At 39.8% G+C, this 22,207-nt stretch overlaps 1 protein-coding gene across 17 annotated transcripts in view; it reads right to left on the reverse strand.

The window, feature by feature from the left end:
- The window catches only part of NRXN1 (neurexin 1), a 1,127,593-nt gene that overhangs the window by 569,780 nt on the left and 535,606 nt on the right, over positions 1 to 22,207 (reverse strand). For all 17 annotated transcript variants that reach the window (XM_023223864.3, XM_023223881.2, XM_023223880.2 and 14 more), the window contains 2 exons: positions 19,425 to 19,806; positions 18,006 to 18,196 (listed from right to left, as the gene is read on the reverse strand). In XM_023223864.3, the coding sequence (XP_023079632.1) occupies positions 18,006 to 18,196; positions 19,425 to 19,806 (573 nt within the window). The remainder of the gene's footprint in view (positions 1 to 18,005; positions 18,197 to 19,424; positions 19,807 to 22,207) is intronic.

Genomic DNA, 22,207 nt, shown 5'->3' on the forward strand with positions numbered 1-22,207 from the left:
GGAAATCAAAGTGGAAATTCAAGTGGATGTTTTGCTCTGAGACACAAGATCTGTGTCTTTAATAAATCTTTTTTTTAAAAAAAGATTAATTTTAGAAACTCTTTGCTGAAGAGATGCTCAGTGGTCACCAGTTTGATTTATTGATCGTCTTTTAACTTCTATACAGCTTAGTCTCCCTTGGTACATAAAAGGTTTAGTCTTACAACAATCTATTTTTACTTCTGTAGGAAATAACCATAAATTATTATCTGTAGACTTGTCCTAAATTTCTAGGTCCAGCCTAAAATCAAACCTTCATCATCTCCCCTGCTATAAAATTACTTTTTCTAGACTTTCATGTTGTGTAACAGCCACATTTCTAGTCTACCTGCTCTCCAGATTGGAAATGAAAAATCATTTTGAACTTTATTTTATATCTCACACCTTAGAATCAAACTACTACCAAGGGCTGAATGACTCAACTTTGCCAATACTTCTGACATTTGTCGTTTCGATTTCATTCCCATTTCCAGTTTTTATCTACTTTTCTCCTTGTACACACCTTTTAGACACTAACCTGTTACCTGGTGTCGCTGTCTCCATTCAGCCTCCTCATCAACACTGTCTCAGTCACTCCACCGTGTTCTGATATCTTTAATACCTTTCTGTATCACCTAAATTAAGTCTAAGGCTCAGCAGTGATCAGGATTCTGAATTACTTCTCTTCAAAACTTTTGCTAAACTTTGAACTATCTTTCCAAAATCACTTTTGCCAGCTAGAAGATTGAAATAATATCTATCTTCTCCCCACACTCCGATCTTTAGTCAAACTACATTGGCAGCCTTTCTCCAACCCTGCCTTTTCCCACTGCTCCATTGTAGTTTATGGTATACAATATTTCCAGCATGAATGCCTTTCCTCTTCTGATGTTGTTCTTCAAAATCCTACTGAACTTGGGGGACTCAACTCAAAATCCACCTTGGAAATGTGTACCTGTTTCCTTAGCCACAGTTAAATATCTTGGAATCCTCATAAAAAAATTGAACTCCTTTTCTGAAAATGATTTTATCTTTTACAGTTCTTTGTATGTGGAAGCCTTATGTATCCATTAGTTTATAAATTATTTGAAGGAATAATCCTAAACATTTTTATATTCTCATTTTCACTTAGTAAGCATTTGATAATTATTTGTTGACTCATTGAATGAATGGATGAATTAGTAGTTCACATTCAAAAAATAATCATTGAAACAATAAGGACATAGGGAAGGTTTTAGGGCAGCACTCATATTTGTCCCTGGCTCCTTTCACCTGAGCAATAATGAATTAATTTAATTGTGGAAAATCTCTCATCTACTGATCTATTTCTTTTTTTTTTCTTTTTTTCTTTTTTGAGATGGAGTCTTGCTCTGTCGCCCATGCTGGAGTGCAGTGGCACAATCTTGGCTCACTGCAACCTCTGCCTCCCAGGTTCAAGCAATTCTCCTGCCTCAGCCTCCAGAGTAGCTGGGATTACAGGTCCATGTCATCACATCCGGCCAACTTTAGTATTTTTAGTAGAGATTGGGTTTCACCATGTTGGCCAGGCTGGTCTCAAACTCCTGACCTCAGATATCCACCCGCCTTGGCCTCCCAAAGTCCTGGGATTATAGGCATGAGCCACCATGCCCAGCCTGACCTTTCTTAAACACAAAGGTGAGGCCATTCAGGTCATTACAAAAATTTAGGGAATTCAATGGCATATTTTTCCCTTTCTGATAGAGTAACTTGATAGAGTAATTCATGACCAGTTTTAACTGACAAACACTGAATTTATTTGTAGAAGGAGACACAGAGGTGAAGATAGAGGTGTAGAAACAGTTTGGAGTATTAATGTGTGTAGTAATGAGAACCCATGCATGAATCATCTCTTCCAATTAAAACAAGTATAAAAACCTTTGGGGGAAATTAAATTTGAGCCTATCCTGGCCTTCTGTTTCATTCTGGCTCTGTGCTGCTCCATATACAAATACGACCTGATTCATGCATCCTCCATAGGCATATGGACACCATGAACACTTCACACTGTCTCTCCAGACTCATCTGCTCTGTTATTATCAAAAAGAAAGGCATACATTTATTTGCTCTCTGCATCGTAGAACACAGAGAAGTTAACTGTGTGGACCCCTAGTGTTCTGCTCTAGTGAGTTTGTTCATCCCCATCTGTACTTCCTTTGGGTTTGCAGATGTTTCACTACATCTAGCCTTTGGGCCACCACTCAAGGACGCCCAGGGTTACAGTCCTTCTAGTTTGAAGCTTCTATTTCTTGGCTCCTTGCCAGCCACAGGTGTTCTTGATCCTACAGCAGGCTTACACATCTAGCAGTATACTGCTGTAGCTAAAATGACTTTGAGTTCCACAAAAATCACTGAGACAAATGAACTGAAATGTACAGAGTGCTGTCTGAGTGAGAGAGGTCCTCCTTATTGCCTTGAATCTTTGGTAATCAGTGTCAGGCATTACCATGGTGAAAACCAGAAAAAAAAACAGCTCTGACTTTATCATTATAATAATAACTGACATTAGTGAAGTATCCTAAACTTGATCAAGCATTTGCACATATATTGTTCTACCTGGTTGTTGCCTGTTGAGCTACAAGAGGAGTAAAGGTTATCAGGGATACATGCCACAGATGAAGAAACTACAGTTTAGTAGTTCAGTACCAGAAAAGGGTAGGGTCTTACTGCAAATCCAGGTCTTCTGAAACGTTGTTAATTGTCAGTTAATCCAGACTGACATGCACTCTGTACACTTAAAGTGGCAAGTGGCCAATATATACAGTTCCACAACGACAACATACAGGAAATTTTGGAGAGTTGTGGCTAGTTGAGAAAAGTAATGGTAATAAATGGTAGCAAAAATCCAAGCAAGTTAACAAATTCCTGGGACAACTTGTGCAATAAGAGACTCATCTGCATAATAACAGAGTAATCACATAAAGACAAAGTCAATTTGCTTCCATAATAACAAATATTAGGTATTCAAATTCTGATACATAAATAGAATTCTTATGTTCAAAACTATTTTTTTTTTGAGACGGAGTCTTGCTCTGCCGCCCAGGCTGGAGTGCAGTGGCCGGATCTCAGCTCACTGAAAGCTCCGACTCCCGGGTTCACATCATTCTCCTGCCTCAGCCTCCCGAGTAGCTGGGAGTACAGGTGCCGCCACCTCACCTGGCTATTTTTTTTTTTTTTTTTTTGTATTTTTTAGTAGAGACGGGGTTTCACCATGTTAGCCAGGATGGTCTCGATCTGCTGACCTCGTGATCCGCCCGTCTCGGCCTCCCAAAGTGCTGGGATTACAGGCTTGAGCCACCGCACCCGGCTTCAAAACTTTTTAAGTTAAATTTTATCAAAATGTTTTTACCAAAAATCAACATCTGATTTTTTGATATAGCAGTTACTTTTCAATTGTCCCCCACAAAGAGATAAATCAGACACTTGTATGTATCCAGGGTCCAACCTAATACAAACCAGCACTTATGTGGGACAAGTTGGGGAGTGGCAACCCCAATAAGATAAGAGTTTAGACCTTAAAGTTTTCCTGTAGTGAGTGTTGGGGAGTTAATATTGTTATTATCCGTATGAACAGAACAGATAATTCTTTTGATATTTTGAATTTTTTTTTTTTTTAAGGCGGAGTCTTGCACTGCCAGGATGGAGTGCAGTGGTACAATCTCTGCTCACTGCAAGCTCCGCCTCTCAGGTTCACGCCATTCTTCTGCCTCAGTCTCCCGAGTACAGGCACCCGCCACCACGCCTAGCTAATTTTTTGTGTTTTCGGTAGAGACAGGGTTTCACCATGTTAGCCAGGATGGTCTTGATCTCTTGACCTCGTGATCCGCCCGGCTCAGCCTCCCAAAGTGCTGTGATTACAGGCGTGATGAACTTTTGTTTCTTTTTTAAATTATGAAACAAAACTGCCCCCAAAAAGTTTTTTTTTTTTTTTTTTAAGTATGATTCTGCAGCTTACAACAGGAAGACATTTTGTTTATATGTTTGGCCACAGACTGTGAGGAAACCTGGTAGGCATGCTAAATGGGAAATAATAAAGTGAAATTGCTATGGGAGTGTGTGTAGTAATCCATCTTCTTTTAAAACCACTCTATGCCAGTAATACTGTGGCAGATGGGGTGCGAGTTCAGGGATATAAATCCATGCCAAGCTAACTTCATCTAATGGCTTTAAATATTTAAATTTACCTTTAGGTAAAAAGTGGGTACAAATAGTTTCAGTTTTTTTCCTTTTGCCTCATCCAAATGACAGCCAATTTAAATACCTGTGACATTCCTTACAGCAGACATTTCTGTCACTGTTACAGGCTTCATTTTTTTTACTCACTGTGTAATGCTTTCTGGGACTGAATATGGATTTGCAGGAGTTTTCAACCTCACATAAACTGCTATACCTTACACATGCATAAACAGTGCAGTTTGAAAGGTGCTTTTTTTCAGGAGTTTTTGAACCAGAGTGACTCCATCTTGAATAGGGGCTGTGTAAAATAAGGCTGAGACCTATTGGGCTGAGCTGCATTCCCAAAAGGTTACCGTGTTCTTAGTAACATATGAGATAGGAGATCCACACAAGGTACAGGTCACAAAGACCTTGCTGATAAAACAGGATGCGGTAAGGAATCTGGCTAACGGGCGCAGTGGCTCAGTCCTATAATCCCAGCGCTTTGGGAGACCGAGGCAGGCAGACCACGAGGTCAGGAGATCGAGACCATCCTGGCTAACATGGTAAAACCCCATCTCTATTAAAAATACAAAAATTAGCTGTGCATGGTGGCAACGTACCTGTAGTCCCAGCTACTTGGGAAGCTGAAGCAAGAGAAACGCTTGAACCCAGGAGGTAGAAGTTGCAGTGAGCCAAGATTGTGCCACTGCACTCCAGCCTGGGTGACAGGGCGAGACTCTGTCTCAAAAAAAATAAATAAATAAAATAAAATAAATAAGTTAAAAAAATAAAAAAATTAAAAAAAGAGTCTGGCCACCAAAACCAAGAAGGCAATGAAAGTGACCTCTGGTCATGCTCACTGCTCACTATATGCTAATTATAATTTATTAGCATGCTAAAAGACACTCCCACCAGCACCATGACAGTTTACAAATGCCATGGCAATGTCAGGGTCAGAAAGTTACCCTATATGGTTTAAAAAGGGGAGGAACCCTCAGTTCTAGGAATTGCCCACCCATTTTCTGGAAAACTCATGAATAGCCCACCCCTTGTTTAGCATATAATCAAGAAATAACTATAAGTATACTCAGTCCAGCAGTCCATGACGCTGCTCTGCCTTTAAAGGCAGAGCATTAAAGTAGGCATTTGTTTATTTCTTTACTTCTCTAATAAACTTGCCTTCACTTTACTCTATGGACTTGCCCCAAGTTCTTTCTTGCACAAGGTTCAGGAACCCTCTCTTGGGTTCCAGATCAGGGCCCCTTTCTCATAACACTTTCACATCTCTGATTCCATTTGATCCTTGTTGCAACCATTCACAATAGGTAGGAAGGTTATTATTATCCCTACCTGACAGATGAACAAACTACCCTTCTGAAAAGTCTAGTTACCTGCCCAGGGTAATACAAGAAATACAAGAATAGTAATGCCAGCACTAAGCATTTGACTCCCAGGCTACTTCTATTTCTGATGCACCACATTCTCCTATTTTTACTAAAACCTTCTCAATGACAGTAGTAGAATAGATAGAGGAGTTTAGAAATGACTGTTCTGGAAATTAAAAGAGACTTATAACTAGGGAACAAGTAGCAGAACTTATGCAAATCTGTTATTTTTCTCAAATAGTGTATAGAACAATTAGACTTTCTTTCCCAAAATAACTTTTCTTATTTGAAACAGTTTTTTTTTTTTTTTTCTTATTCCAAAACAAATGAACATTTATTTTGGGTGGGGCAGACCCAGTGGTATAAAGGATAAATATAAAAGAACAGCTCTTTCCTATAATAGGTCTTTGTAATGCAGGTGAAAAATTGGCACCAGCTCTCAACTTAGATATAAACAGGATAAAAAAAGGTTATCGCTACCAGTGGTTTTCTGTGTAGCTTGAAAGGACAAAGTAGTATAAAGCATACACAAAAAAATTTACAGACATTGCCATAGAGCTTTTAAAATATTATGAGCTTCCTGCAGTCAAATCACACTCTTGTTTTTCCTTAGGTATCTGAACATTTCTGTATTTTTTTTCCTAAAAAAGAATTCCTCTGTGCTCCAAAGATGGAATACTATTAATACCAATAAGGTCACCACATCCAGTTGCTATAGTGTAATTCCCAAACCTAGGTCTCCAAACACCTTGTTCTTGCAACATAAACTATTCTTAAGGAGAAATGTAGATACTTAAAAGCAGGAGATCCCTCCTCCAGGTCAGGGAAGTGTAAGGAACTTTTCCTAAAGGCTAAAGAAATTAAGGGTTTGCACCAGTCAATGATGGACTGATAGGCCAACCCCCAATCACCCAACCAAGTACTAGATTTCCAGAGCCTGTTCTACATACCTATAAATGCAAATGTTCTGCAGAATACCTATAAAGGACACATAGCAATTACAGTTGTTAGTTGTATTGTTTGAGGAGGACTTCAGGGGCTAAGAAAATAGAACCAATATATAGATGCTATGCAAGGCATAGGGGAGAAGAGAACATATAGAAAGTAAAGTAGAAATATCCAGTTCCTTTGCAACTACCAGAAGTGGAATTTTGAATGTTATACAATGTAGTAGAAAAGTAGAAGTTTGATTAAGATTTTTTACGGAATAGAAAGTGTTTTATTTTATGATATTTCCCCCCAAGATTAAAATAAATGTTAGATTTTCTCTCTAGATATTCAGAAGTCATCCTTTCAAATATTTTGGCAAATACAGATGGCAGCATTTAAATACTGCCATAGACCTGTGTTCAAATTCTGTTTCTATCGCTTGGTGCTATGTGAGAATGAATAACTCACTTAAACCTTCCAAGTCTCCATTATCTCATCTGTAAAATTGGGGCACTAATAATTCAGTGATCTAATTGTTGTGAGGATCAAGAGACCGAATGTGTAAAACAGAATACTAAAATTGAATTTCTGACTGAAGTGCTAACACAGTCAATATCAGACAATGCGAGAATGAGACAGACACCCGATTCAACATTTATAAAGGACCAGGTGAAATATTGGTTCTAAGGCCCTTGAACCCCTCAGCTACATCAAGGAAATAATAATAATAAAATGGGTCAGAAATGGGAAGGAAAGATGTCTGAGAATATTTTTTGAAGCAGCTCTTACTAGGCAGTGAGTTTGTGCTCCTACATTCTAGCTCCAAGTCTAGCAAGACAGGTCTCAGAGAAGGGTCTCCTGGAGCACTTGCTTTGTGTTCCCGACTGTTGGGGGATGCAGAACTGGCACGTGACATGCTGAGAAAACTTTAAAGAGCTTGAGATGGAATGGAATGGAAATGAGAGCATTGGGAATGGGGTGCACTTCCAAGGTTGGGGGGACAAAGGATCCATGGAATCTCCTTATGGGCCACGGTGGGCCCCATGTGCATGTCAGCAAGACAGGCAGGGCTGCCCGGACGACACAGGGCAGCCCCATGTGGTAATAGTCTGTGAGGAGGGAGCAGAAGCATCCCCCTACACAGGGATTAAGGTTGGAAGGTCCAACAGAAAAGCCTTGGATGAACCCAAGAATGCACTAGGAGAGGAGGAATTCAAGGTATCTGCCAGATCCAGAGCCCCAGCATCAGTTGATGTGCCATGTCAAAAAGCTGTAGAAAGATAACTGCAGGAAAAGGCAATAGCTGAACTTGCCGTTTCCCCCACTGCCAGTGACTGACCAAAGCGGAGTGGAGCCTCAATTTTGAGCTTTGATTAGTAACTCAGATTGGCAGTTTGTAATTTTAATGAATGCTATATTTCATAGTATAAAATTATTATATAATTATCTTAAAAGTGAACCCAAACATTTACTCTAAATCAGTACATGGTACAAATACCTTAACACAATACATTTTAAAGTGATGGGTTGAGGTAAAAAAAAAAAAAAAATTATAGCTTGACCATATTAGGACATCATGCTTATTTAATGTAATCCTTGCACATATAAGCCCTTAACATGATGCATGACATACACACATGCATAAATGACATAATTGATAATAATGAGGATGACAGTGACAGTAATGAAGGTAATTTATTATATCTTTGGATACAGAATAAAGACAGAACCAAGCTATGAGATAGTTTTTCTCATGAAAACACTCAGTTTTCTACAATACCACTCTAGTGATGTGTGTGATTCACACATGTCACAGCCAAAAGACATTTAATGTCATTTTGGACATCATTTTGGGAAACTTAGTTCATCGGGTTTCACAAAAAATACAGGGAACTACACATGTTAAATTTTTAACTGTCAAAGGGCTGTTGTGTTATAGAAATAATGGTACATTAGTACAGGCCCTTATAGTGTTTGAATTCTTTTTACAGCCCCAGGACTCTAAGGGGAAGCCAGCGGTGAGAAGCCCAAGGAGTGTGTGTATTGTGGGTAGTGGAGTGTGAGTGGGGCGTGAGGTGGGGAGAGGGAGGAGAGAACTTCCCACAGACAGGTTAGGAATATTGATAACTAACATCATACTAGTCAACCTCTGATAAACTTGAGATGGCAAATGGGCTCTGCTGTACTAGGGTAGTTATGGGAAATTGGTCTAAATATTTCCGACACCTGTCAGATCAAATGAGTCTTACAAGCCCTCCTAGTCCTTTTTATAAACCCGTGAGCATCAAAGAATACACTGACAAACCCTGTGTATTTTTCTGGGAATTAACTGAGATGAGATACCATGTGCAAATATTTATAACACTACATGAGATATGACAAGCCCTTAGAAATGATTAAAATATTTCTATTTAGTATTACTATCATTATTGTTCTGGTGAGATGCTTAACCTCCCTAAGCCTTATGTTAATTTCATCACCTGTTACATGGCGATACGTATAGCAACTTCACCAGTTTTCCACAAAAATTAAAGAGAAAATATATGTAGCTCTCTTACCTGATGCCTAGTAAACGTAGATGAGGATGATTATGATGATGATGGTGATAGTGATATACCCTGCCTAAGGAAATACATAAAAGAAATGGTAGAAATGCTATTTCACCCAGGTCTTTCTGACCTCAAAGACTGTGTTATTAATTATAATGCTATATGCTTTTTGTATTGTCCTTAAGAACGACCAAAATAATTAATTTCAAAGGCCAAACAGGGGCCACTTTTAAGAATGGACACAGAAAACCAGGTTCACGTGATGTCAGTGGGGAACACTGGTTGACCTAATGTGGTTCCTGAGGAGCACTGGAAGTGCCCTCTAGTGCATGAAAATAAAGAGCCACAACAGCACGATGCCATTAAAAATGCACTTTCCTGTTGGGGTAAAGATGGCAGATTTAGCTTTTGAGCTTCTCTACTGTGGGGGCGGCAACTTTGTTTTAAGCCCACCCAACTTTCAAGTCGACATCCATGTTGACCCATGGCTCAAGAGGAATTGGAAGGTATCTGGGATGGAAGCTGGTTTTCTTCTGGGTCTTGCTGAAACAGGGCGGGGGCTGCGTTATTACTGAAATCCAACTAGATGAGACAACTGCCCGAAAATAACAGTGACATTCCCTTTTAGGATCTATAGTAAACAATTGTAACGTTGCCCAGATGTCAGCCTGGGCCCCTATGTCCATTATAGATCTAGATGAGTCTGGTTAGGACCCTTGCAACTGGACAGAAGGTAAAAATCTAGAGTCCTCCTTCTCCTGGCGTTTCCTGTGAATTCCTGGGAACCTCTGACTGTTGCTTGGCTTTGCTATCTCATGTACTTCCTATGTATAAACAAAGTCTCTGTCTCCACCCAAAAACAAATGCTGCTCACTCGAGTATTTATGAGTTTCACCATCTAAATATTTCGGTATCACCTAGCACCTAGTATTCTACCACCTTGAAGAATTTAAGCTCTATCCTCATCCCCTACTCCAGAGCAAGGCAAACCCCATCCCTTAATTCTTGCACAGCAGGTTAAAAATCACACTTTTTGAGCTTTTCCTATCTTCATTTATAACCCAAGTAGCCTATCCCAATATTTCTTTAAACAAATCCAGTAAATTCATATTTGTATAATGTGACTCTGTCTCTTATTTCCTCATCCTGGCACAGGGAGGACATCTGTCTCAATCAAATGTCCTCTTCCAAGAATTTGGCAGTAGAACTGCTAAACTTAAATGAGTCTTTCTTGGATATTTGAGTTGATCAGGGGTGAAAAGCCAGGTCTGAGAAGGCCATGTTTACCAATGTTTACGAAAGCAGAGAAAACCAGTGTGCAGAGAGGGAGAGCAACAAGGGAATGCTCCTTGGGCAGCCGATCGGAGGCAGCTCACAGCCCCAGTGGAGACGAAGTGAGGCTGCAACTCTGACTTATCGCTAAGAGCTTTCCTGAATATGCCTTTTATGAAGCCCAGCGTTGATCTTTCTCTGTTCTTGTCCGTGGTTTCCTTGACTGCTATACCCTGTCCCTTTCCCCATCACTTGTCAGTCTGAATGGTTTTATGCTACCTGAACTCCAAAGACTTTTGTATAATTCTCCCTTCAGCAAAAAGAGGGAGGTCTCAGAGCCAGGAAAACCCTGAAGATTTAAATCCTACTTGCATGAGAGAGATATTGTCAGATATCTACCTTCTCAGATGGCTGACAAGGAGCTCTTGACCAAGAAGCTCGAATTCTAAGAAGACAACACAGCACCACTCCTGGCATTCCCTAAAGAGGGACCTGCAGCAAAGGCTCATCTCTGGATGAGGCTGAGGTCTTGTGAGCCATCACCTGACCCTTGAGAACTCAGCTCTCAGCACTTGCAGGTACTTGCTTCTCCACGGCACAAATGTCACCACCTCGAGGAGCTCAAGCCATCTAATCACCACCGTGCTGGTGGTGGGACATGGTAAACTGTCAGCTTGTCGTGAAAGGCATCTGGGCATAGGATTGAAGTTTCCAGTAGCCCACACTTGGCTGTGGGAAAAGCTGAAGAAAGCTATTTCTGCCTGTGCACAACCTCCTTGTGGCTGTTCTAAGCATGGAAGCCAAGGCCTGTGGCTGTCAGAGTTCAGCCAGTGCACTGGGTGAGAAGAAACCAGTCCCAGGGCTTTATGCATCTGCAAACGGGATGGGTTGGCACCTTTAAAGTTTCACCAAAAGCAGAGTCAACAGGTGGCCCTCTCACTACCAGACTCCATCTCGGGTCTCTGACTGATCACACCAATCATCTTCAACAATGAATCCACATAAAGGTGCAGATTTCTTTTCAGTGTGTTGCTGCTAGGTTGTCACTAGCAGTCAGTTGAGATTGATATGAGCAACACAACTTGTGTCTTCTGAGCTATGGTAAAGAAGTGTGAAACTGGGATAGCTGTGCAGGCCAACGTCTCTGGAGCATATTTCTCTCATATGTAAAAGGGATTGGTCAGACCAGACAATCTCCAAGATCACTTATAGTTCCTTAGTTCGTATGATTCTAATGGTGGGAAGAGAAATTTCAAATAATATAGTTGGAGGGAGTTGATAAAACTAAATATAGACAACCCGTAGTTAATGTCAGAGAAATTCAGAAACAAGTAAAATGGGTGAAGGATTTTTTTTTAAAAAATGATTTTAGTAGAGAATAAACAATTCAAACTCTGCTGAAATACTGTGACCTGGGCCAAGAACCACAGGGAAGCAGAGGGAAGAACTTCCAAACCAACTGTTGGATGGCAAGTCCCAGATAACTGCATGGGAAGGGAATGTTTCAATCCTACTCTCAACTTCTCACCCCCTTAAGGTAGGATTAAAACACACTGACAAAGGCTTTACAGTAAAGAGAATAGACTGAGATGAATTCTGCAAAACCTGGGAATTCAATGGATGTGGCAGAAGAGAAACAGTAGTTTCACATCTCTATCTGTCTTTCAAGTAACTGCTCTGTAATTCTCATGTAAGGAAAGGAGTAACAATGTCAAGTCTCATTACTAAATACTGGGAACCTTATTGTTTTTGTTCTATACGATGGCAATTGCCTCCAAAGTGGTGTCTTTTTCCTGAGCCTCGGCTCATCCATCCCACTGAAGCCAAAGGAATAATTCTAACGAGCATTGTGAACTCTCTTCTGCTGCTCAAAACCCTTTAATTTCACCCTTCTCATCTTCAGCATGGCATTCAGGGCCCTTCAAAATGAGAAAACTACCCTGCTCCTTTCTCAGCAGTTACAGATGGCCTTCCAACACACAGTCTCCTTCTCTTCCCTTTCAAGTTCAAAAAGCTACCTCTATGTTCACAGCTAATTGGACTAAAGAAGTGAGCCTGGCCAGTAGCAGTGGGGCAAAAGCTTATGAAGTTATAGCCTAGACCCAGGTCCACACATGGTATTAAATCCTGTACTGGGGGGAATTGGAAAGTGAGATGAAGCGGTGAGTGGACAGAAGTGGAAACACACAGGAACAAAAGCCATAGGTGGAAGCCACGAGACAGAAGAAGCCAAGAGTGGAAGAAGCCAGGAGGCAGAGAGAAGCCATCTCATAGCAGTGCCAGCAAACAGAATAGTGAGGGTGGCTGCACTGCCGTCCTGGTGGGGCAATGGATTAGGGAGCAGTGAGCATGTGTATCCAAGGCAACAACCAAGAGGATGGCTCTTGAGATCCCAGGATGACTCCAAGAACAAAGTTCTCATCCTCTGTGTGGCCTCGTTGTTCAACAGCTGAAAGGGTTTCTTGTCTCTCTTACTTCCTACGGGATCCTTAAAATAATCTCCTATAAATGGAAATAATGTGAATAAATCTCTTTCCCTTATAGACTAAAACACACACACACACACACACACACACACACACACACACACACACACAAAACTGATAGCCCCCAAACAACAACAACAAAAACTAATAAAGGTGGACTAACCACAGGACAGCAGAACCGCAGAACCTTCCCTCCACTTCTGGTGCTGTATCCTGCTCTAAGGCTGAGCTCAACATCACTCTTCCATGAATATTTTCTATTGAAACAAAGTATCTGGCCAAGACAGGTGGGCTGTCAGGTGTCATGTGTGGTGAATCTACAAAGCCTGGGCATGTTTAAACGTGATTATGACTTTGAACAGAATCTGGTTTACTGAATGACTGCAGTAAAGATTTGTCAAGTAGCAACATGAAACGGTATAAAATGGAGGGGATATGTGTTATATTCAGGATTGGAGAAGGCAGGGAGCTGAGTAATAGCGACTGGTCAGAGATCAAGAAGAAAAGAGCAAGAATACTATTTATCTTCAAATTTTGCTTAGAGATTGAGTATATTTGAAAAGAAAGTCCCTGTTGAGTTGTTTCTGATTCGGGGACATTTAAGTGGCTTGGTATCAGGATGAACAATGGCAGACAGTTCCCTTCAGGGTGAGATTTAAGGAGGAATAGGAGGAATGTTGAGGAGGAGATAAATGGGTGGTGATCGTGGTAAGAAGGAAAAGGGGCAAGATCAGAAGACAATGCCAGAGCTCAAAACCCTTGAAGGAATTTTGAGTTTGAGAGAGAGAATAGAGGAGGAAGAAAGGACAAAGTGCCGTCTGGGCTGACCTATATGTGGCCCATAAATAAATCACTGCACTCAATTTTACGTAGTTTTGCTAGGTGGCCAACTGAGGGCGCTCTATGCTGCACAGCTGGGAATCTTTAATTTTCCCCCATCAAGTAAACTATATATCCTCAATTTGCTGAAGGATAAACTTAGGTAATGCCTTAAATAAGGGTACTCATTGAAGGTAGGGGCCAAAAGCAATTCTTCCTCCCTATTTTTCTCTTAAACTAGATTAATGAATGAGCAAGACTGACCTCAATTTAAATCCCTGGGTAATTGCAAGGATTAAATACAATAACCTCAGTTAAATCTATTTAGCATTTAGCAGGTATTTAATAAATATTAGCTCCCTTGCATATATATGCACATCCTGACATACAAATTTGCCAAATACAAGAACAAGAGAAGGAACATAAAGAGGAATCGCACCAACCCTTTATCTCTCCAAAGGAGGCAGGGCTCAGAAATCCTGAAATGAATACAAAGTTAGGCTAGGAAATCATTCCAGAGAGCAAATTTCTGCTGCTCCTTTCATTGCATGTTACTGCTTGTACATAATAACCACAGGGAATAGAATACAAACAGCTGGGAAATAAAGATGAAAGCAAAACTGTATCAGCAGGGAGAGACACACAACCCCCTGAGAATCGAGCGGTGTCAGGAAAGATAAGCTGAACAAGGTCAGCTGCGTGGTATTTATCTTCTGAGAGAAAGATCATTAGACTCCTGCCCATTTCTGATCGTCTCTATTGGGGTCAAGGTGGAGAATGAAATACATGGGCCCCAGTTTTCAAAGTTCTACACTAAAAGTCCTGTTCCTATAATGAAACAGAGCTATGGACAAAAGCATGCATCACTATAAAAGCCAACTGTGGAATTTTAGATGTCTGAAAACAAAAGAAATTCTACTTCCCCTTGCAAATAGAGCAGGTTGAGGTTTCCCCAACTCCCGGGTCCTCTGCAGTATGTTTTGTGGCCTTCTGCTGCCCTCTAGTGTCTTTTTAAGGTATAGTAAAACATAAGGAGGATAAGAAAAAATTCTCCCAATAATCCTAACCAGCCAATAATGTGACTTCAGTCCAGGGCTGGCAAAACAAACAAAAAACAGTAAAATTCTGAAATAAAAGCAAAACCAGTATTTATACAAAAATTTAAAAATGAGTTAAATTTAGATCAACACAGATCTTGCATTATTTCAGGACGCTGTGGCACATGGCATCTCTATCAGTCAGTGCACTTTGAAAAAACAGATGCCTGTTGTTTTCTGCACATCTCTCTCAAATGATTATTGCCTCTGTTGGTGTGAGATAGGATCCAGAAATATGCACTTCACAAACATCACTACATGATTCTCATGTAGTTAAAATTGGCTGACCTTCCTTTGAGAAGCACCAAAGATAGTTGCAGTGACTTTCAGCAGGGTGGAAAGTAAATCTGATGTTTTCTTTAATTCTTTAAGAATACAATCTATTGACCAAAATAAGTCAACTTTCATTTTTCCTGCAGCTCAATGCTAAGTGATTAGTATGCAAAGAAAACGCTGCTGTCCATGTCTGCGCAAAGAGTTCATGTAGAAGTTCTCCTTTATGAATAAACCCCTCTAAAATCCAGTAGCCATCCAGGTGGAAAAAAGAAACAATGCCTCGTTGCTCTTACTCACCCTTCAAATATCCCTCAAACATTACTGCCACAGAAAAAGCCTTCCAGGTGATCCCAGCTTCGTTTCAATGCCCCACTACAGCTTCACAGCATCCTGTCCTTCTGTGTCCTACAAGTGCTCCCTCAATGCCAGTGTTCTCCTAGAGACGGAGAGTTTTCCATTGCAGAAACCCTGCTGTCCTCTTTCCAAAGTCAATGCTCCGTAAATACTCATGCTCTGGCCAACGCCCACAGCCATACTTACCCAAAGTGGTGATGATGGGAGACAAGAGAGGTCAGGCCCCACAGCAGGCTGTCCTCAAACTCCCTCTAGCTGATGGTGCACATGATAAGAGGCAACATGCAATGACTGTTGCCATCGGATCACACACCCAATTTATCAGCCCAAACTTGGACTCATTTTAGAAACTTGCTCTTACTTTTCTGCAATGCAGAAGGTATTATTCTATACTAATGATTAGCCCCTTCACATGGGAAATTCACAAACAATTTTAACTGTGCTTTTTTTAAAAAACACAAGTACAGTGAGTTCATGACTATATATCTTAATATTAGGTAATATGCCATTTTTAAATTCATACTTAAAGTGTTTTTTTTCTTTATTATGGGCAAAGCCTGTTTTATCTTCAGAGTTATGCATCACTTAATGCTTTAATAAAAATTAACTCTGAAGTACTGAGATGTGTTAAGTACCCCCACCAGAAGGAATCCTGGACTACAATCTCCTATTAACTTCACTTCCATTTGTTAATGAACAATGAACGGATATTTACTTCTCAGGAGACAGTGTCCTAACTATCTGAAGAAATACAATCCATTGTCTGGCATTGCTTCTCTGAACCCTCAATGTGTATGTGCATGGTACATACTTCAACCAATTATGAACTGCTTTATTTTTAGCCATTTTAATCTCCAACAGAGTATTCCTAATTTCCCGAGAAGTTCACTTATACTTACTAATGTCTCACCTACACAAACAGGGCACTTTTTTCTTTAGCTTTGGTGGCATGGTCAGCACACTGAATTTTACAATCTCTCCCTTTCTTTTGACAATTACCACCTGAGCCAACTGTGCTAAACAGGGGCACATGAAAAATACAGAAGAAAAAGCACTTCAACCAGAGAGAATAAATCGAAAGGTTTGGCCTGTAAGAAGCACTTCTTTGAATTTCATTTTATTTTTTGAGCCAAGCTATTAGATTTGTGGGTACAAATAAGATCTCTTTGAAGTTAACAAGAAGCCCACTGTGAAAGAAGGGAGATGGCCATTCCTACACATTTTATGTGTTGAACAAATAAAGTCCCAGGATTCAAAATATATTCTGCAATTACAGAAAGTGAAACACTTTCTCCTTTCACGTTATTTAGAAAGAGCATTTTTCTCTAGAAAGAGTTCTGTTGAGGCTGGGTGCAGTGGCTCACACCTGTAATCCTAGCATTTTGGGAGGCCGAGACGGGCAGATCACCTGAGGTCAGGAGTTCGAGAGCAGCCTGACCAACATGGCAAAAACCCGTCTCTACTAAAAAATACAAAATTAGCCAGGTGTAGTGGCGGGCACCTGTAATCCCAGCTACTTCAGAGGCCGAGGCAGGAGAATTGCTTGAACCGGGAGGCAGAGGTTGAAGTGAGCTGAGATTGTGCCACTGCACTCCAGCCTGGGTGACAGAGCAAGACTCTGTCTCAAAAAACAAACAAACAAACAAAAAGTTAAATTTTATCTTTCCAGTTTCCTAACTCCCCTCCCCAATGTATCTACCTTTTGAATCAAAGGGAAAGATCCCATCAATAAAATGAGCAGCTCTTTCCAAGAAAAATTATGCCTGCAATGGTATCTGTGGGGCTTTGTGATGCATCAGGATAGAGCAAAGAATCCATGGGGTTGGAGGAGGATGTTGGTGTTGTTTTATCCCTGGGCAAGTCATTCAAACCTCAGATTTTCTACATTGAGAATAACATTCTGGTAACATCTTTTGGAATGCTTGTTGTAGTGTTAAAGGACATAGGATACACATATATATTCTTAGTGAATCACAAAGTGTGGTTCAAATAAAAATTTCAGTCATTTCTCTCCTTTTATTGACATGTTTTCTCAGCATTTTGTCACATACATTTGAGAAATGAAGTATCAATAAGGAAGAGAAACGTATGTTAAGACTTTCTTAGCAGCTGGTGAAAGAAGCATTCCTGTGTGTGTACGTGTGTGTGTGTGTGTTTGTTGGGATGGGGGATAGAATTCACTGTTGTAGACACAGGGTATCTAAGCCAGGCTCAACTCCTGTTGGTCAGGGAGTCTGACAGTATCTAGGAAACCTTACCAAGGAAAGAAAATTAATAAGCTCTAGAATAAGCTCCTATATATGTGGTTCCCTGACTCCAAATCAGTTAAAAACTGTTGGGACTTAAGTAACTTACAAATGCCTTTTTAATAGCCAGACTAGTATTATATGCTAACTTTTTACATTTTAATCATGCCTGCTTTCTTAGGTGCTGCATTTTTTGAGCTGTTATTAAAAATACATAGGTTCCTACCACATTAAAGGGGAGCAGAGACTTGTGTGTTGTATTATTAATTATGTGCTGAAAATGAAATTCTGGTCAGTCTTTGCAGAAGGTACAAACACACGCCTAAGCAAAGGATTTCCCATGTGAAGGGAGACCGTGAGGTGCAAGGCTGGCTACTCGGACTTAACATGCACTTACTCTTGAGGTCTAAGTTCCTGGCTCCGGCGGTGATTTGCGTTGTGATTTTTGTGTCAATCTTTACAGTGTGGAGGTTGCTGGTGTCCCTTGATATCATCACATTGTGCCACTGATTGTCATTGAGAGGTTTATTTGAGCTTCCTTTGATAAGGTTAGCACCATTTCCCAAATCAAACACGTAATGTAAGTACCTGGGAAAAAAATGAAAGGGAAAAGTGCCATCACTTTTTAAATTTTGATGAAGCTAAAGTAGATATTACAAATGGAGATTTTTTTTTTAAGGTGGTTCCATCCTTACTAGAAGTCATGACAATGAATTACATAGAAACTCAGCTATCAGGAAGGTAACAAACATTATTCTGTTTCAGCAAGGAGGATTATTCAGTGTCTTCACTAAAGGAAATGGTGAAAATTATTTTTAAAATCATGGTCTACATTTAACTTTATGAATTTGGAAAGTAATATCTTTCACCACACATTCCCTATTTCCATAATTCCCTCCATCCTTTTCTAACCACTGAAATGGCCATTCTTCTTATTCTTGCACCTGCTTTTCTCCTCTATCTCGATTCCCTGTTTGAGTATAAGGAATGTGTACTCATCCTTCAACAACCAGATCCAACAGCCACTCCCTGCTCCACACGTTTTTCTAATTTCCCTGAAGACTCTCCTGAGCCTTTGCATGTGATCATCTCAAGAAACATGTCACAGTGCTTTTCTTTTCTATTTATGTGTTCATCTACAAACCCTAGGATTGTGTGTTGGTGTGTGTGGGTATGACTTGGGGTGGTAGAAATCTGAGATGTACATAAAGGTGGCAGAAGTATATATATTTATATCCGTGCATGGCACGTGATGTAGCATATTGTAAATATGCAATAATATTTGCAGAATGAGTGAATAAATCCTCAAATCAATTAAAATACATTAAATTTTCCTCACAGCTTTAAGGAAAGTTTACATAAATCTTCCTTTCTAAATTCTCTGAGGAACTCTGACATAGAATGAAGGTTGAGTTAAAAGGATTTTTGAAATTTAAATAATCTGCATATTGAATTAGCTATTTAATTTAGCTTAGACTATCCTACAAACTTGTAGCAATGCTTTTGTGGAATTACATTGTGCGTAGTCAGAAAATGCCCACTTGAATTGTAAGATTCATGAAATGCCTACCATAAATTAGAGCCTGATGTACTTTGTATCTCATATGTGAAAATGTAGGTGCAAAAAACTGTCCTGAATCCATATTAATTTGAGATACCTAAGAGATGATTTAAACAAATGCATTCTTATTTGTCCTCCACCTACTCCGCCCACCACCTTATGAGCCAGTATGTTCTTCTTAGTGTATATTTTTGGAAACCGATGTCCGTTTTTCCAAAGTTTTATTTATTTGTTATTGAATAGGCATGTACTCACCCTTTAACTAATTCAACCACAATAAAGTCATTTCCATCCCCACTGTTATATAGAATTAGTCCATCTAGGGATGTTGTCTTGAACTGGAAAAAAAGATGCATAGAAGTGTAGGCTTGCAAGGTAGCTAAGGCAACATAGCTCGATTTGGTCTTGAAGGTGACAGGATCTGCTATGATGTTCCTGAAGCCAAATCTGGCATTGAGCTCACAGTAATCTATGTCGCCATTTTTACACAGATCAATGTATGCCATTCCATTAAATGTCAGGCTCTGCAGGTGTCCAATGAAGTTGGAGGGGACAGAAGAAAGATACCGTCGTTCTGTGATGATGCCAGTCTCTATGTTATGGAACTCCAGCCTAGTATGATCACCTGCCATTTGACCTAAAACAGAAGACAATGTATGATTATTTTCCATATCTGAAAGGCACTTTCAACTTTAGGCTTTCATAGCAATATCACATTGTAAAATACAAGGAGCCAAATACCTCCTTGGTATTCAGTTGTATATAGTAGGGACACTTAAATGATGCTAAAAGGTAAGCCTGGATTATGTAATAAAACATTCTTAGGACAGGTTTTAATCTGTCCAAATTTTAGTCTTAACAAAAAAATCCTCATTAACAAAAGTAATGGTATTTTTATTTTTATTTTATTTTATTTTATTTATTTATTTTATATATTTTTTGAGACGGAGTCTCGCTCTGTTGCCCAGGCTGGAGTGTGGTGGCACGATCTGGGCTCACTGCAAGCTCCGCCTCCCGGGTTCACGCCATTCTCCTGCCTCAGCCTTCCAGAGTAGCTGGGACTACAGGCGCCTGCCACCATGCCCGGCTAATTTTTTGTATTTTTAGTAGAGACGGGGTTTCACTGTGTTAGCCAGGATGGTCTCAATTTCCAGACCTCGTGATCCAGCTGTCTCAGCCTCCCAAAATGCTGGGATTACAGGCGTGAGCCACCACGCACGGCCAAGTAATGGTATTTTTTAAAGCCAAAAAATAAACAAATTAGCAAGAGAGTGAGGAAACAGTACAAGAAAGAGGGAGGAAAAAGGGAAAGATGGGAGGGTGCACAGAGAGACGCATTAGGGGCAGTGATTATTCTCAGGCATCCCACTAGAAAGTGATACATCTGAGCTTCATGGTTAGGTGATGTTATTCCTTATAAATGTTCTTTCAGAAAAAAAAAAAAAAAAAAAAAAATGACTATATAGTTCCCTATACCCAATAGAAAGAGTGGAGAGTTGCAGCCCTTTCTTCCAGTAATGAAACATGAAAGAGTGTTTGAAGTTAAATATATACTATTCACTTTCCCTCTTCATGCTCAATAATGGCCATAGTTTTTGTTCACGTTAGTCTTCCAAACACATTAGAAATTGTGTTGATTTCTGGACCTACGCTTTTTTTTTTTTTGTCCTTAAGATTTGTATAACTAAATTGAGCAAAATACACTAATTGAAAGCCTGCCCAATTTTGATAATACCAGTAAAATTAGCCCACCATGCTCCATACCACAAGGCAAAAATCTTTAAACATCCTAGAGTGAAGCTTGGATGTAAATTTATTCAGCAATTGACTATTCTGCTCAGTCCTCATTTCTTTCTATCCCTCCATGTTTCTCTGTCAAGCCCATTAATAGCAAACTTAGTCCCATCTTTATCTCCAGAGTGATCATTTTACCTGTTTGCAAGGTTGAAGGTAAGATAAATAAGCAAAGATGTGAACTTGTTTTCTAAATATTATAACACAACATAAATATAAAGTACTTGTAACAGTACTAGTGGTTCACACCCAACATGTTGCTCTTGTCTAAATAAACTGTCAGTCACTCTCTTCTGCAACTAAAAATGTTCACTTATTTTGTAATCAAGTTCTTCCAGGTGCTAGCTTCCCCACCTGATTTGCCATAAATGAAAAATGTATCAAGTTACCCCATTCCATCATCCATATTAATGAAAATATTAATTAGAGCTAATCCTAGAATCAGCCCCTGACAAAATGCATTGAACCTTTTCTCCAGGGGTAATGAAGACTGAACAACCACCTATGTGTGTCCCCTTCAGCCAGTCTGACAAATTTCCATTTCTTAAGTCAAGACAGTAAAATATTAGATAGCATTTTAAGGAAATATCTGTAAGTAAAATTTCGATGGCATGCTTTTTGTTGTGCAAGAAAAATTGTTTACATATTTGGTTAATTGTCTTTGATGATTATAAATGTATTTGTGCACAAAACTCCCCTGAACTGTACTTAACCCTATTTTATTTTCAAACACTCTTTATTAGTTTTAATCCTGGAAACAACATTCTACTCATCCTTGGCATGTTCTCTTTTCAGTCATTGGCTTGTTCTGATTCCCGTTCTGCAAACATTTTTAAAACAAAAATGTCACCATAAATAGTTGTTTCCTCTCTCCCTACCCTCACCACCATACCTCCTGATTGTCTACCCGATGCAAAAGTACCATTATATCCTTGTCAATTCTGGTTTCTCCTGTGACATCATTTCTATCTTCTCCCTCAGTTCTTCCTGTTCAATGACCTCAATATTGTTCTATGGGGATCTACTTCTTTGGTAACAAATAACATTAATCTTTAATTATTTCCAAATATAAAGCTCTAAAGACACCAGCAACACTGAATTAAGAAGCTAAGTACAATGAAGAACATGAGAAGCTTAAAAATTGGCCAGGCACAGTGGCTCACGCCTGTAATCCCAGCACTTTGGGAGGCCTAGGCGGGCGGATCACCTGAGGTCAGGAGTTTGAGACCAGCCTGGCCAATGTG

This window comes from Piliocolobus tephrosceles, chromosome 15 (assembly GCF_002776525.5).
Source record: "Piliocolobus tephrosceles isolate RC106 chromosome 15, ASM277652v3, whole genome shotgun sequence".
Taxonomy (NCBI): Eukaryota; Metazoa; Chordata; class Mammalia; order Primates; family Cercopithecidae; genus Piliocolobus; species Piliocolobus tephrosceles.